Genomic DNA, 17,182 nt, shown 5'->3' with positions numbered 1-17,182 from the left:
TTTAATATTTATAGTTTAATAAGCAAATGGCCAAAACATCTGTTCTCTAAACATCCTGATTTGAAATGAAAGTTTAAAAAAGAAATTAGCTATTCTAACTTGTTAGAATGCATTGTTCCTGTAAGATTTGGGGTTTACTAAGGAAAAACATCATTATCTGGAACATATTTTACTTTGCTTGGATTAATCTAGAATCTATATTTATTTCAAAGAGTCTACTGTTTCTGAAGAAACTGTCACTTTTGTGTGCACAATTTCTGCAGGGATTATTTCTTAAGAGTAGATGTCTTTCATTCTTTCTTGTTCAGGAACACTTGACTGTTTTCTGAATGTGTGATTTAAAGTTCATTCTCGTGTGTGAGCATGGACAGATCTGTATTCATGGTCTAGATCCAATGGAAAGGTGAGACAGTGATCGAAGAAGGAAGATAGAGTTTATTTTTTTCTGCTTGGAACTTAGCCTCTAAAGGAATTACTTCTAGTCAGTTCCTACTCTGTGGACTTTGTTTTAATGACCCACTGACCTGCTTTGTGAAGAGCTTTTGCTTTAAGTTGGTTTTTGAGTCATGATGATGGCTTTTTGCAAGACATGTGACTCACTTGCCTGATTGTTTTCCTGATCAGTAACAGCCATCACCCTGTCTAAATGAGGCATTTAGTCTGTGACTGCTTAACAGTTTTTTTCTTTGTAAACCTAATTGGTCAGTAAAAGAATTAAATTCACAACCTTGACCTCATTAGTAATTTGTCCTAGCTAGAAAGTAGTAAACAACTTAATAATGAGCTACATAGTTTAATGGAAAAAGCACTGTGCTAGGAGTCAAGTTGTATGCATCTGTTCTTTTATCTCTCTGCCACTCTCCTGTGGCATGTTCAAGCCATTTAACCCCCAGGAATTTTATTTTACTCAGCCCTGAGAATAGTGATCCACTGACCACTATAACCCAAAGCTCCAATTTCCTTCTTGATTTCACACCACTGACACTACGTAGATACATGGATAGAACTTTATCCGTGATATAATTAGATTCACTTATTTAGAATAAATGTAGATTTGATAAACTACCTTTCTAAAGAAGTACTCAAACTTTACCTGGTCACTTATTTCATTAATAGAAAATAATCAAATGAATATTGTTGCTATCACCGGACAAAGAAAGGCAATGTTACCTTTCCTGGCAAAGCTTCCTTCAATATCTTTGGAGGAATTGTAAGCCTCTCTATGGGTGTACTCCTCTTGCCTTAAAAACTGGAGTTGTTTGCTTTTCTCTAGATGTTGACTGCTTTTTCACATTAAATCTGTGTCTTCTTTTGAATGTAATCTCTATCTCTGTGTGAAAGTCTCTGTGTAACAGAAGATTCAGGTATTTAGGCTGGTGTCTCATTTTAGCGGCCACCATCTCTCTGTGGCAGCTGCATTTGGTGGGGCTGAGGGTCTGAGAGGGCTGGGTAGCACGCATGGCTCTGTTGGGTTTGTAATACCTGCCCAAACTTCCCAATGATATATCCTTCTCAGGATTAGGTGGAAAAGGAACTAATCCATTGATTATTTTACTAGGGTGTTTGTGGTACTCTTGGATCTTGGTTTTTATTATCCTATATCCCTTATAAAGCATGTTTAATGGATGTGCCTCAGGGGAAAGAGAAAACAATCTTAACTGATTATGTTATGCGTAGCTCTCCCCCGCCATGCCACATGCTGTAGGCCGAGTAGCCAGAAGTGTAGATAGACATGTATTACTACCGCTTTTACAGAGCACTCCGCTCAGGGCAACAAAAGGTTGTACTATGACATCCCAAAGCTATTAAGGGGTTTTTTTTTATTTCACTTTTGTTCTCTTAAGTAAAAGCTTCTGTCCATAACCAGGCTAAAATAAAGCAAAACTCCGTTTAAAGAAAAATGAAGTGTGTTTTTATTTTCAATCTCCTGTCTGGGTCTTTATAAAAATAGATTCACTATAAACTAGAATCAGCTATTGAAGATGTGCGACCAATTTTGTAAAGTCTTGAACTTGTGTCTCTCATCAAAGCCACCTTTTCTTTCTTGTACTGCCAAGATTTTTCCATTCACTGTCAAGCATGTTTTCCGTACGTGTATATTACATCACCCCCATGTGCCCTTTCTGTCTTTTGTTCTGTCTAACCAGTTTTTATCAAAACTTAAAAGAATCAAAGGTATAAACTCCCGAGATGTCAAAAGCACAGTGTATGTCTAAATTTAAAAGCAACATTAAAATAATATTTTTTTGTGTCTAATTATTTTCTACCATTAAACAAACATGTTGCTGGAGCACTGAGCAACATTTAATGGTATATTTGGGTTTCTTTTTAATTTTTCATTGGGCTTTTAATACGTATCTATGCATTCTAACATTTTTATATTTGTAGTATATCTTAATCCCAGAGAAACTGAAAACAATATATCACCTAAATGCTGCATAGTCTTAATATACTTTTGAAAAGTTTTAGCTTACTGTGGCTTGCAGATATAACCCACCACATCCACAATCTGTAGCTACATTTAAGTGCATACAGCATTCCTACATAAGGTCATGCGTTAAAAATTGCATTTGAGGAACATATGGAGTAAATATGTGTCCTCTCTTTACTAACCTTAAATGATAAGCCTTAGGAAACTGTTATTTGTCAGTGCTATAAAGCAGATTGTTGCCCAGTGGTTTCAATTATCATCAAAGGATTCTTCACAGGCAGTAATAGTTACATCAAAACCTGAAATTTATTATTCAGGTTCTGCACTGAAGTCTTCACAGTGATTATGTTCCTTTCAACAGAATGCATTTTATGCTGACTTCTCACATTCCTTTTCATCTTTTTATTATTTCCCTAGAATGGCCACCAAGTTAATACGGCTAGTTAATGACAAGAAAAGATATGAACAGGTTGGTGGCGGCCCCAAGCGGTTGGGAAGAGATGTGGAAATGGAAGAAATGATTGAGCGGCTACAAGAGAAAGTTCATGAGCTTGAAAGACAAAATGAAGTCCTCAAAAGCAGACTGATTTCAACCAAGCAGCAACTTCAGATCCAGGGTCACAGGCACACTCCGTACAGTTACGTGCAATCTCGTGTTAACACCGGGCGTAGAAGAGTGAATGAAAATGCAGGCTTACAGGAGTGCCCCAGGAAAGGTAAACTAAAGCTTACATTAAATCCTAAATTTAAATTAATTGGTTGTTTTATACTCACATACATACATACACACACACACACAGTTTTATTTCTACATTATTCCTGTTTTTAAACATCTTTCAAAAGAAAAATTGTTTTTTTTACTTTTTGATAAAATCACATTAACATGAAGGTCATTTTATATAAGAATCACTAGATCATGCTCAGATTTGTCTAGTAAAACATTGAACATAAGTATTCATTCTAACGGGTAAAAGAAGCATATACGAAATTACATAAAATACCAGTTTAGTTTAGTTTTGGTTGGTTTTTATAGTCAGTGATGAAAATCACATTAACTCAGGCAAATGGAGAAACCACTAGTTTGCTTATATGGTCACACTGTTGTTCTGAATAATCACACCTAAGTTCTTTGTCCAAAGGCCTTCCATAAATTGTACAGAATGGTTTAAATATTTCTCATCATGGGAGGCAGCTTGACCATGGAATGTGCATGTAACTAGGGGTTTAAAAAGTTGGGTTCTTGGTGACGTTGGACAAGTTTTCTAGTGATTCTGAACTTGAGTTTTCTTTACATGTAGAATAAAAGGATGTAAACAAGTGACCATAAAAGTCTCTTCCAGCTCCAAAATATCATCATTGGTCAGTCACTTTCCTTATGTTGAAAATGAATCACCTAAAACCTACCCAGCTTACAAAGCAATTCATTTGCATATAGAAGACTCAGTACTATACACAGAACCTACATATTTCTAATAAAAATTGCTCTCTCCACCCATAGACTTTATTTTTAATGAAGCAAAAAGTCTAACTATTTTAATTTCTTTTCATTACAACTACGAGGGAAGGAAATAGAATTTTAGTTCTAATTCATCTTCGTTTGGAATATGCTTCACATAAAGACCAAACATTTTTAGGGAAATAAAAAATTATGTAAAACTTTCATTTCAGTTCATCGAGGGAATAGAAAACAGCATCTGAACAGAAAAAGAGAAAAATTTGTCCTATTTTTCTTCTGCAAGCCAAAATGTTAACACTATCTGTTCCCTAGACAGGGTTCCTTTGAAGTCAATAAGGCCTCCATGCAGGCAGGAGGCAGCTGCAGGATGAAAGGGCTTGGCTACTCCGAGCTATGTGAGATTGGCAATAGGCTTTGAATATAATCAAAGTAATCATAATGAATTATAAATCAAAAATACATTTGGCTGCTAATTAACTTTTTATATCTTGAGAGCACTTGACTTCCCAGAGCCTCATTTTCCCCATCTGTAAAATGGAGTGATAAGACCAGATTAGAAGAAAGTTCAGGAGATGGTAGGTATACCATGACTTACTTTACATTTAAATAGTCATTTGTCCTCTCTGAACCTTAGTTTTGTCACCTGTAACTTGGGAAAGATGATCCTATTTATGCTAAATAAAGACAATGCCCAAATATTAGATTAGTATGACAAGGTATTAGTGCTATGAATTTCTGTCTAATTGTTTGATAGAAGTTTCTCCTTATAGAAGAGCCACAGAACAGAAGAGACTTGAAAATGTTACTTACATAGACTAAAATTTTCTTTGTATTTACTTACTTACTTTACCGAAAGCTAATCATTTAATTATTGTATAAGTGTGAAGTAACTTTTATAATTAAAAGAATGTCTCATTATTTTTAACAATGGGATTAGGTTTATAAAAATTATATATAATTATTTTTATAAGCAAAATTGTATTTAAGTGCAGCAACAAAATGTTTTATTTGGAATCTTACTAATGATCTCAACCTATCTTTGTTGAAATATGGATTTTCTTATTAGGGTAAAATAAATCAAAATAAAGGAAACATTTTTACTTATGTTCACAGTATCTATGAGTTACACAAATAAGGGTAAGGTTCAGAAGGTAAAGTCAAATGGTGTGAATGAGTAATTTAAAAATCAAAAAACCTTTATCAAAAATACTAAAAAAAAATAAATCAAGGTTTTGAAAACTTTTTCCTTCATACCTCAGTTTATATTGTAAAGACCTCAATTTAAAACTTTGATTCTTTCAAAATTTACTTCCGAAGTTGTAAATCTAAGTTGAATAAATATTTCTGGGTAATTTGGTTTACATAGTAGAATTTGTTAAATGAGCAGTACTTGGTGCTGTGCTTTATTTAATGCCAGCTGGTGGCTGAGATCTAACACTTCCTTTGGCAATGTATGTCTGATTCTCTGTACTGTAGAGCCCGCATCTCTCAGTACGGAAGAGACTTGCTTATATTACAGATTTCCTTATGATAGCAAATCAAGGGTCCTTCTTTTCTAACTTTGCTTGTATGATCCTATTAATTTATTTTTAGGTATTAAATTCCAAGATACAGATGGAGCAGAAACTGTGCAACCCATGCCTACAAAATATAGCAACAGTTTACTCAAAGAAGCCAGAGAAGAAATAAGAAATTTGTATGTATGCTTTTCGTGATCACTTTAGACCACTGTATATTGATCATGTCTCTTTCGATCCCTCCCTCTCCTTTATTTTAAACAAAATTGGTTTATGTACAAAAAACTTCCTCCAGCTAGATCTGTGAGTCAAGAACAGGTATTACATAGCATGCTTGCAGTACAATGAGGAAAATGAGTATCTTAACCAATTGCATCAGTGGAAGTGTATATAGAGAGAATAGTTCTCTTTATTATAATTTCCCCCTCAAAGGAATGGCATAAAGCCCAGTCATTTAGAATAGTATAAGCTTTACGGGCAACATTTTCATTCTCAGAAGAATTACAGGTAGTTTTTTTTTTTTTTTCATTTTTTTTTTAGATCATGAATTAATTAGCCTTTCTGTGGTTTAAAAAAAGAATTGGAGGGAGTGGCTTAAAAGTTTGGAGCTATCAAATACATATGGATGTCAGATTTTGTTTCACTGTGATTCTACGGTACTTCATTCTTCATCATATTATGGTTTCAAAAAAGTTACTTCTGCCACATTTAGCTTACTTTTCCGTTAATGAAAGCCTCATGGTAATCTTAGTGTCTGTAAGTCACACAAATAAAGATAAGAATCTACCTTATCTACAGAACAGGTCTTCACCTGGATCATCAAAAAGTCACAATTCTAAATGAGGAGAGAAAACATGAGACAAAGAATATCATATTTTAGATAGCTGCTTAAGAATAATATGGGCTTAATTTTTTTCTTTTGAATATTTTAAATACCAGTTATAGTAATGATTGCCTGTGAGGGAATAAAACTAAAAGACTAACCTAACCTTGTTACCTGTTAGCAGAAAAGCCGGAGTTCAAACCAGTGCTGAGGCTCAGTACACTGGGATGCTGCCAGACCTGGTAGAGAGAAAATATAAACCAAAGACCACTAAGTTATGTTTTGCAAATTTCTTGCCATCTCTCTATGAAGTGTTAATTTGGGTGGTATAGGCAAGTGTGCATATAAAAGAACAAAGGTGCATAAAATATCTGAAGATGACCAGATCACAGAGTGTATAGTAAATAACCAATAAATACTATGTTGGATTGAACTGCAGTCTAACCCATTGCCTAAGACATTATCTAATATAAAGCATACCTTGAATTCTTTCATTTTGTTGTTGTTGTTTAGTTGCTAAGTCCTGTCAAACTCTTTGTGACTCGCTGGACTGTAGCCCACCAGCTTCCTCTGCCCATGGGATTTCCCAAGCAAGAATGCTGGAGTGGGCTGCCATTTTCTACTCCAGGGGATCTTTCCAACCCAGGGATCGAACCCTCATCTCTTGCATTGGCAGACAGATTCTTTACTGCTAAGCCACCAGGGAAGCCCTTGAATTCTTCCATATGTATTCCCAAATCATTAGATTTAATCTGCTACTATTTTACTGTGTTCAGAGGCAGTTAAGCTAAAATTTTTAACTTTTGCTTGCCCTTTACTGTGAAGCACTTTCTTTGTACTGATTTTAAACCCTGCAGATTTTGCCTCAAACTACAAATTCTTGTAAAGATTCTTTATTTCAGAGAAAATGTTATTGAGTCACAGAGAGGCCAGATAGAAGAGTTAGAGCACTTGGCGGAGATCCTGAAAACTCAGTTGAGGAGAAAAGAAAATGAAATTGAGTTATCTCTTCTTCAGCTTCGAGAACAGCAGGCTACAGATCAAAGGTATGTTAAAACAGAAATAGCGCTTTGATAAGGTCAAAATTAGTTTAAAATACTTTATCATGTGCCATAGAAGGATAAGTCTAGTGTATTTAAAAAATCATGTTTTTACTTCGCATTCTTCACATAAGCCTGCTCCAGACCTACTGGTATCAACAGCGCAAGGCTAATGGCGTTTTTCCCTGACCTACTCTGTCTCACCTTGTCTCCTTTGCTCTTTTACCAAACCCGTAGGAAGCTCTGATACCATTTGATTGTACCTACCAAGAAAAACATGTGTGACAAGGACTCAACTGTTGGCATACCTTGTGAATAAGCCCAACCTTGTTCAAGTTGCTTTCCCACCCATAAAAGGTAGTAAATTCTGTAGTACAGTACCTTTTCTCTCCATCCCATAAAGATGTTACCTCTCCTTATATTCAGAGCTTGCCTTGAATTATGCTGATCATTATGGTGACATTGGGGCCCTTCAGTAGTCTCCTTGCTGCCCTTACATTTTTTTTTAAACAAGTCTTATTTATTTATGGCTGCACTGGGTGTTTGTTGCTGCAGTGTGTGGGCTTCTCACTGCAGTAGCTTCTCTTGTTGTGGAGCACAGGCTCTAGGGTGTGTAGGCTTCAGTTGTTCAGCAAACAGACTTAGCTGCCTGTGGAATCTTCCCAGACCAGGGATCAAACCCGTGTCCCCTGCACTTGCAGGTGGATTCTTAACCACTGGACCCCAGGGAAGTCCTGCCTCTTCATTTTTGATGTTGGATAATATGCAGTGTTTTCTTTTATCATTTGTTGGTTTCTAATAACTCTTCTCTTATTTTGGTGCTTCCATGCTGTTCTTCCAGTAAGACTTTACCTGTTTACTGTTCTTTCCTGAATTATTTTCTTCCTTTTGGCCTTTTTCTTTTTTGTTTGGAACAAGCATATCCAAAGGCAGGAAGAGTAATATATTGCAATCTGGTGTACTCATCATTCAGCTTTAACACTTATCAACATGTCTTGTTTCATCTTTCCTTCACCTTCATGTTCTTTAATTAGTTAGCCCCCATCAAATATCATGTCACCACGCCTCTTTATGCTTTAGTATATTTGCTCTGTCTGATAAGGAATTTTAAACGTAATCACCATGCCATTATCACACCTAACAAAATTAGCAGCAATTCCTTGACACCATCTAATAACTATTTTATATTCCAACCTCTCTGAAGATGACTTCTTGCTGTTTGTTTGAATTAGAATCCAAATGAGGTCTACACATTGCATGTGACTATTAGATCTTTTTTGTTTCTTTTATTTCTCTCTTTATGTTTTTTTAAAACCAGTCCTAGACTCTGTTTGGTTTTCCCCTTACCAAGTGATATCATGCTCATGTGACTAGGTTCTCGAAAAACCAAGCATGATTTTCCACTTTTTCATTTCAGAATCAGAGTTTGATTCTCTTTTCACAAACTAACCTCACATGGTAATATTTGAAAAAGCTAAGATACATAATAGATTTGTTTTTTAAAAAAATAAAGCAGACTTTTTATTTCAGAGATTTAAAAGATTAATATTATCTCTACTAATTTCTGTTCCTAAAAAGTTATGTGTAAAATTAAATTATATAATGAAATTCTATATGTTAACTTTTCTATATCCTTCTAAGTGCAGAGCAAAAGAAAAATGAATATTTTTGAGAATTATATTTGTATTAGGGAATGTAATTTGAACGCTGCCCTTGAACCAGGGTTTTAAATACCTGGGAGTTACCCATTTTCCCCTAAGAATAAACTTAGCCTTCTTGGAAAACCAAGAAATGGTTTCTTGTGAAGAACAGTGCTGAAGACCCAACACCGAATATGGTGATATTAATGAATTGCCAACAGCCATATTTAAATATTATATGAATAGAAAAACTGTGCATTAGTCCAAGCCCAAGCTTGGAGCCATTCCTCAACAGCTGAATACAAGGTTATCAAACTACTTTCTCAGTTGCGTGCCTGCTCAGTCGCTAACTCGTGTTTGCGACCCCATGGACTATAACCCGACAGGCTCCTCTATCCGTGGAGTTCTCCAGGCAAGAATACTGGAGTGGACAGCCATTTCCTTCTCCAGGGGATCTTCCCAAATCAGGAATCAAACCCATGTCTCCTGCATTGCAGGCAGGTTCTCTCTACCGCTGCTGCTGCTAAGTCACTTTAGTCATGTCCGACTCTGTGTGACCCCAGAGACAGTAGCCCACCAGGCTCCCCCATCCCTGGGATTCTCCAGGCAAGAACACTGGACTGGGTTGCCATTTCCTTCTCCAATGCATGAAAGTGAAAAGTGAAAGTGAAGTCACGCAGTCGTGTCCAACTCCTAGTGACCCCATGGACTGCAGCCTACCAGGCTCCTCTGTCCATGGGATTTGCCAGGCAGGAGTACTAGAGTGGGGTGCCATCGCCTTCTCCGTCTTTACCGCTAAGCCTCCAGGAAATCCCAATTTCTTTTATATTTCTTAAATTCCCAAAGGGTAAGATTGACCCTATGTTGGCCATTCCTCCTTCCAAAGGGATATGATCATCTGAGAACTAGTGTTTAGTGTTAATTGAAAGGGAAATCCGAGAGTTCTTCAGTCCTAGGACTAGATAACAGCAGAACCAGAGTAACAGACAGGTCTGCATGTTTTCCAGTATACGTGTTGTCAGCAGGAGACATCAGCATATACACAGGAGTTTTCCTTACAAAGTAAACTAAGGCTTTCTTTAGGGGATTGTATTATTCACCCCAATTTTTTGTCACTTACTGTGAAGGACAGACAGTTAAGAGAAACTTTTGTTGCAGAGACCAAAGAAAGCAAGCAACTTACACCCTACCTCACAGATTTTATAAATTGAAAATTACTGGTTATTTGCTTAGAAGGAAGGGTACCTTCTTCTAAGAAGGTGAATAACATATTGCTTCTTGAGATACAGTTGTTGAAAACTGAAGAAATGACTTCAAATAAGGGTCTTCAAGTCTTTTTTTTTCTTATATGTTTACACATAGCTCAGAATTTTATGTGTAACAGCAAATTTTTTGAGACTAATGGAAAACTGTTGAAAAATGTTGGGGAGAATATAAGACTTGGTATAATTTACTGTAGAGAAAAATCACAAAATGGAAAACATATTTAAACTTCTCTTTCACGGGTACATTATTTCAGATTTGAAATTCTAGAAGTCTGATCTGAATGCTGGACTCCTTGTTCTCAAACATGAACCTAAAGTAGTTGTAATCTTCAGAGTGTGGTGCCTGATATTTATGGCAAAGAGCCTTTTCATAGAATATTACAGAAACTCTTCGTAGTATGTGTTTAATAGACCAGTTTGGTTTGGCATCAGCTTGACATAAACTTTTGGTTATCCAAAGCCCTTAATTGCTTTGAAGTAAAAGCCCAGTACTGCTCTTTTTTATTAAAATCATGTTTTTTCCTGTTATTGTGGTCTATTTTGGAAGACTGAGTTGTGATTTTTGCATATGTTCTACATAATGCCTCATTAGCAAAAAATCTTGTATCATTTACAAGTAGCCTGAATGTCTGTGTTGTTTTGAACAAAAATCCATATTAAAATTTAAACAATATAAAAATGCACATTTTCTGCTTATTAAAAAGGCCGTCTTAAATTAAATGCAAAGCAGTAACCAGTGAACACATGTACATGAACATTAAAATCAGGATGATTTTACCTTTTACTGACTTTTTCAACTCCCCAAATATTTATACTCTTACCTAATGTGTAACTGGTTTGTACTAAGTGTTTTTTTTTTTTTTAAGTAAATGTTAGGGTATTTACCTTCTTAATTAAAAATCATGTAAGTCCCATAATGTCCCACTGGAAGAAATTTAACCCATAAATATTTCAGACACTCTGACTTGTCCTCTTGCCTTTGGTTGACGGCACGCTCTCGGATCTTAAAAACACAGAGACTTTTTGCAGCCGAACAGTGTACAAAGCAGCTTGGCTTTCAGGGCTCCATCTTTCCAGCTGTGCACAGACACGGATTACTTCCTGGCACTCAGAGGACTTCCCCAGCATTTCATTTTGAAAAATGGCAAACCTACAGCAAAGTTGCAAGAATTAGTACCTTGAACACACATGCCTTTTACCCCTTGGCATGTTTGTGAATGATGCAGCCTGTCCTGCATTCTGCTCACTCAGGCACAGGCCCACTCCCCTCCTTCCCTGTGTCTTCTCTCTCTAAGAGGTAGGTGCATATATCATGCCACCCTCTGTACACTGCTAAGCACCTTCTATGAACAAGGACATCTTCCTACATAACCACAGGACACCAATCACACATTCAGGACATTTCACAATGAATGATACAGTCAGTTCAGTTCAGTTCAGTCGCCCAGTCGTGTGCAACTCTTTGCAACCCCATGAATCACAGCACGCCAGGCCTCCCTGTCCATCACCAACTCCTGGAGTTCACTCAAACTCATGTCCATTGAGTCAGTGATGCCATCCAGCCATCTCATCCTCTGTCGTCCCCTTCTCCTCACGCCCCCAATCCCTACCAGCATCAGGGTCTTTTCCAATGAGTCAGCTCTGCATGAGGTGGCCAAAGTATTGGAGTTTCAGCTTCAGCATCAGTCCTTCCAATGAACACCCCATTATCCCATTAATGGCCTTGATAGCTATTTTTATTTTTTATTTTGTTTTTAATTGCTATTTTTCTTTTGTTTTTCTTTGTTTTAATCTCGTATCCAACCAAGGACCATGTATTGTAATTATTCGTCACAACTTTTTAGGATTCCCTAATTCTCAAGATGTTCCCTAGTCTTCCAGACCATTGATGATGGTTGTTTGCAGAGTGCCCCTCCATTTGGATTTGTCCAATTGCCCAGCCCCCTAATTTAGAGGGTACATCTGGCTCTCGGAGGGAAGGGAAACTGGGGCTAGAAACAACCATGTAGACATCATTGATACAGAGAGGTGATCTGTCATCTTTAAAAAATATATCCAACAAGTTCCTACTGGTGTTTTGAGTACCTTAGAATTTGCCTAGTGAAAAGTTATCAAGCTCAAATACTATGTCTTTTATCCCCATGTTTTTTATTATGACTGTTATCTAAGGTTTTTCTGTGATAGCTGCTTGGCATGTTTCCCACGCACTTTATTTAAACCACAGAAATTATCAAAATTAATAGTAACTAATGTATTAGAGTGTACTTGATAGTGGAAGGAAAGCTAAAACTCAGGAACATCTCAGAGGAAGGAAGCACAAGAGTGGGAAGAATTTATCTCTTAGACCTGGCTCCCTCATGTAGAAACTGGCAGAATGCCTCAGTTAGCTACCCCAGCTGTGAAATAAAGAGGGCTGAAATGAGTGAGTGGTTTTCTGTCCTTTAAAACAACAGTTGCTTTTATCCCCAGGGACCTTGTGATTCTGAAAGATTTTTGCCTCCTAACTAAGCAGTATATATTAACTTAATCAATTTGTTGGGTTTTTTTTTTATCCAAAACCTGTATTATGCTAATCATTTCAAGATAATTGTGACATAGCTTATAATTTTGCACTGATTTGCTATAATTCTATCAAAAAGTGAAAACAATGTAAGGCCTTTAGTTCACTTGTAAAACTCAATTGCCAGTAAGTCTACATTTCTCATTGGGCTTTTTGATATATTGCATATAATTCTCAAATTCTCATTACTGGTCAGAATCCACAATGTTGAACTTCAAAATGGCCCCTTAAGAAGACGAGCCAGGATTTGGGTCCTTCCTGTCCCCAACCAGTCTTTGGGCGTGCTCCCTCTATTTTCAGAAGAGTATGATTATGTCCATGTAGAAAAGGCTATATAACTGTCCTCTTCCATTCCCTGTAGGTGTTTGAGAATAAGAAAATATTGAGTTCTTATTTATGTTTTGACCCAATACCGCAAGAAAGATGCAATCCACAGGCAAATAAGCATACACATAGAAACTTTTTCCTTTATGCATCTAAAATGAGAGAGCATTATTTTCATCTATGAACTAAAGTTGCAGTTTTGGACAAAGTCATGACCTTTCAAATAGACTTTGCTCAGCTATTTTAGTGAAGCTTATTCCATTTAACTTTCTAGTAACCTCCTGTAATTCTATTCAGGAGTGATACTCTGTTGTTACCTTTGTCTCCTGCCAATACAGGAGACAGTTCAGTTCAGTTGCTCAGTCATGTACCACTCTTTGCGACCCCGTAAGACTGCAGCACACCAGGCGTTCCTGTACATCACCAACTCCAGAGCTTACTCAAACTCATGTCCATCGAGTCAGTGATGCCATCTAACCATCTCATCCTCTGTTGCCTCCTCCTCCTGCCTTCAGTCTTTCCCAGCAGGGTCTTTTCCAATGAGTCAGTTCTTTGCATCAGGTAGCCAAAGTATTGGAGCTTCAGCTTCAGCACCAGTCCTTTTAATGAATATTCAGGACTGATTTCCTTCAGAGTGGACTGGTTGGATCTCCTTGCAGTCCAAGGGTCTCTCAAGAGTCTTCTCCAACACCACAGTTCCAAAGCATCAGTTCTTTGGTGCTCAGCTTTCTCTATGGTCCAACTCTCACATCCATACCTGACTACTGGAAAAACCGTAGCTTTGACGAGACGGACCTTTGCCAGAGGAGTACTGTCTCTGCTTTTTAATATGCTGTCTAGGTTTATCATAGCTTTTCTTCCAAGGAGTAAATGTCTTTGAATTTCTTGGCTGTGATTTTGGAGCCCAAGAAAATAAAGTCTGTCACTGTTTCCATTGTTTCCCCTTCTATTTGCCATGAAGTGATAGGATCAGATGCCATGATCTTAGTTTTTTTAATGTTGAGTTTTAAGCCAGCCTTTTCTCTCTCCTCTTTTACTTTCATCAAGAGGCTCTTCGGTTCCTCTTTGCTTTCTGCCATAAGGGTGGTGTCACCTGCATATCTGAGGTTGTTGATGTTTCTCCCGGCAATCTTGATTGCAGCTTGTGCTTCATCCAGCCCAGTGTTTCTCATGATATACTCTGCATATAAGTTAAATAAGCAGGGTGACAATATATAGCCTTGATGTACTCCTTTCCCAACTTGGAACCAGTCTGTTGTTCCATGACTGGTATTAATTGTTGCTTGACCTGCATACAGATTTCTCAGGAGGCAGGTTAGGTGGTCTTGTATTCCCATCTCTTGAAGAACTTTCCATAGTTTGTTTTGATCCACACAGTCAAAGGCTTTAGCGTAGTCAATGAAGCAGAAGTAGATTTTTTTTTTTAATTCCCTTACTTTTTCAGAGGATATTGGCAATTTGGTCTCTGGTTCCTCTGCCTTTTCTAAATCCAGTTTGAAGATCTGGAAATTCTCGGTTCATGTACTGTTGAAGCCTCGCTTGGAGAATTTTGAGCATTACTCTGCTAGCGTGTGAGATGAGTACAATTATACAGTAGTTTAAACATTCTTTGGCATTACTGTTCTTTGGGATTGGAATGAAGACCTTTTCCAGTCCTGTGGCCACTGCTGAGTTTTCCAAATCTGCTGGCATATTGAGTGCAGCACTTTCACAGCATGATCTTTTAGGATTTGAAATAGCTCAGCTGGAATTCCATCACCTCCACTAGCTTTGTTCGTAATGATGCATCATTAACTTTGGACTCCAGGATGTCTGGCTCTAGGTTAGTGATCACACCATTGTTGTTATCTGCGTCATGAAGATCTTTTTTGCATAGTTCTGTGTATTCTTACACCTCTTCTTAATATCTTCTGCTTCTGTTAGGTGCATACCATTTCTGTCCTTTATTGACAGGAGACAGACATGAGTTCAGTCCCTGGGTCTGAAAGATCCCCTGGAGAAGGGCATGGCAACCCACTCCAGTATTCTTTTCTGGAGAATCCCATGGACACAGAAGCCTGGCAGACTACAGTCAGTGGGTCACGCAGAGTCCAACACAACTGAAGTGACTTAGCACACATGTGTTTCCCTAATAAGAGCTAGGAATGACCCGTATGCTTAGAGACTGTCTGCCTGCCACTATTAAAAAAAAAAAAAATGGAGTTTTTTTGAATTCTAAGATTGTTTTCAAGCTTATCCTCCAAATTAAGTCAGCCTAACACTATTATTCAAAAAGAACCTCTTCATTCTATCTCATAAATATCTTACCTAATAACTTTGCAGAATTTCATAGCCTACCTTTTATATTCTAAAACCTTCCCTTCTAAATGGTGCTAAAAATGGTATTATAACATCTTTGCGTCAAATAATCAAGAAGCTTTTTTTTTAGCATTCATAATCCATACTGTAGCCAAGAAAGAAATGTTAACGGGTGTGAAGGCGGGGAGGAACTGTGTGCCTAGGAAGTGAAGTATTAGAAACTTTCACTGGAGCAAAGTTTTGGCTTCTTAAGCTTTCATGTTAGACTATACATTACATCGCACCACTGAAAGTTTTTCCTTCTCCAGTATATTTGAGGTTTTAAGTTTCTGGATTTATTATGGCACCCAGTAGCAGAGCTGGAGTCAAGTGTTTTCAAGGCTTCAAGTAGAAATTCCTCTTCCAGAGTTTATTGCTTGACTGTTTCAAATTATATGAGAGAAACTTGGCACATAGGTTTGAGAGCTGGATTACTTTTTTCAACATAAAATCTAATTTATTTTAGTTTGTTTTTAATCTTAGCGATGGGCCAACAGCTCTTCTCATAGTTTTAAAAGATTTGATCATAATTCTAAATAATATGTCTGCAAAAAAAAGAAAAGAAACCACATTTTCCAACTTAATTTTGTATAGGTTTTTTTTTTTTTTCAAAATCCCTGTTGAAAAATATGAGAAATTTATTTTTACAAAGCACATAATTAGTGTGCTTGATATCCATTTGCAGATCATTTCACCATGTATGATGCAGCATGTATGAATTGGTGCATGACCGTCTGAGTTCATCTGAATGTGTTTGCTATGCATTGTTCTTTCTGTTCAAATGTCATCGTCCTGAAGACTTCATGTTCCCTTCACAGCACATAGAACAGGGCAGGAACATATTATATGGCGGTCACTTAAAATATTGTTCATAAAATTAGCCCTGTCTGCTCTTCAGAGGAAACCAACCTGAGGCCTTCCTCTGCAGGCAGAGGTCTAGGACCAGCCACTTAGCAAGGACTCTAGCTCCCTCTTGCCTTCGAGTATCCTTCTCACGTTCCTTGTCAGCTTTCCGTGACATCTCCTTCCCTCTTTCCTCTCTCACATATACCCGCATTCTTTTACTGTATTTCATCTGTGTAAAAATGTTAATTGGCAGATCTGAGATGACTTTTCGTTGTATACCTTTCTGAAGACCAGGCCACATTCATCACAGTGTTGCTTTTAACTTTCATGCACTTTATATCATCGACTCTTCACTCTCAGCTTAATAGCAAGTGATCTTTCCTTTTCACTGTCCCCATCAGAAATACCCCATCATAATGATAACCATTATCTGTCATGCTTAGTCACTCAGTTGTATCCAACTCTCTGTGACCCCGTTGACCGTAGCCCACCAGGCTCCTCTGTCTGTGGAATTTTGCAGGCAAGAATACTAAATACTAAAGTGGGTTACCATTTCCTATTCCAGGGAATCTTCCAGACCCAGGGATCAAACCTGCATCTCTAAAGCCTCCTGCATTGGGAGGTGGATTTTTTTACCTGGGAAGCCCCAGCCATTATGTATAGAGCCCCTAAAACTTTAGAATAATTATTAAAGATTTCCAGGTGCTATGTTGTTTCAGAATACGTGTACTCTGTAATGAACTGATTTTTTATTTAAAGTACCACATTGTTATCATTGTTTTCTAAATACTACTTCTGTTGTATTTGTGCCTACTCATTGGGCATCATTAGTATAAAACACCAAGTCACCTTTCTTGGCAATACTATGAAAAGTTTAAACTCCCAGGACTTTAAGAAATATTCAAGAAAGCATCTACCAATTAGACCACTGAAAGTTTTTCTA

The 17,182-nt window shown here is 37.3% G+C and overlaps 1 protein-coding gene across 2 annotated transcripts in view; it reads left to right on the top strand.

Annotated features, from left to right (window-relative positions):
- RPGRIP1L (RPGRIP1 like) overlaps nucleotides 1–17,182 on the top strand; it is a 100,870-nt gene that overhangs the window by 5,730 nt on the left and 77,958 nt on the right. For both annotated transcript variants that reach the window (XM_069549853.1, XM_069549852.1), the window contains exons 4-6: nucleotides 2,849–3,147; nucleotides 5,481–5,583; nucleotides 7,130–7,273. In XM_069549853.1, coding sequence (XP_069405954.1) covers nucleotides 2,849–3,147; nucleotides 5,481–5,583; nucleotides 7,130–7,273 — 546 coding nt within the window. The remainder of the gene's footprint in view (nucleotides 1–2,848; nucleotides 3,148–5,480; nucleotides 5,584–7,129; nucleotides 7,274–17,182) is intronic.

The sequence above is a fragment of the Ovis canadensis genome, chromosome 14 (genome assembly GCF_042477335.2).
Source record: "Ovis canadensis isolate MfBH-ARS-UI-01 breed Bighorn chromosome 14, ARS-UI_OviCan_v2, whole genome shotgun sequence".
Classification (NCBI taxonomy): Eukaryota; Metazoa; Chordata; class Mammalia; order Artiodactyla; family Bovidae; genus Ovis; species Ovis canadensis.
The sequence above is the reverse complement of the archived record's forward strand: the minus strand, read 5'-3'. Positions and strand labels throughout refer to the sequence as shown.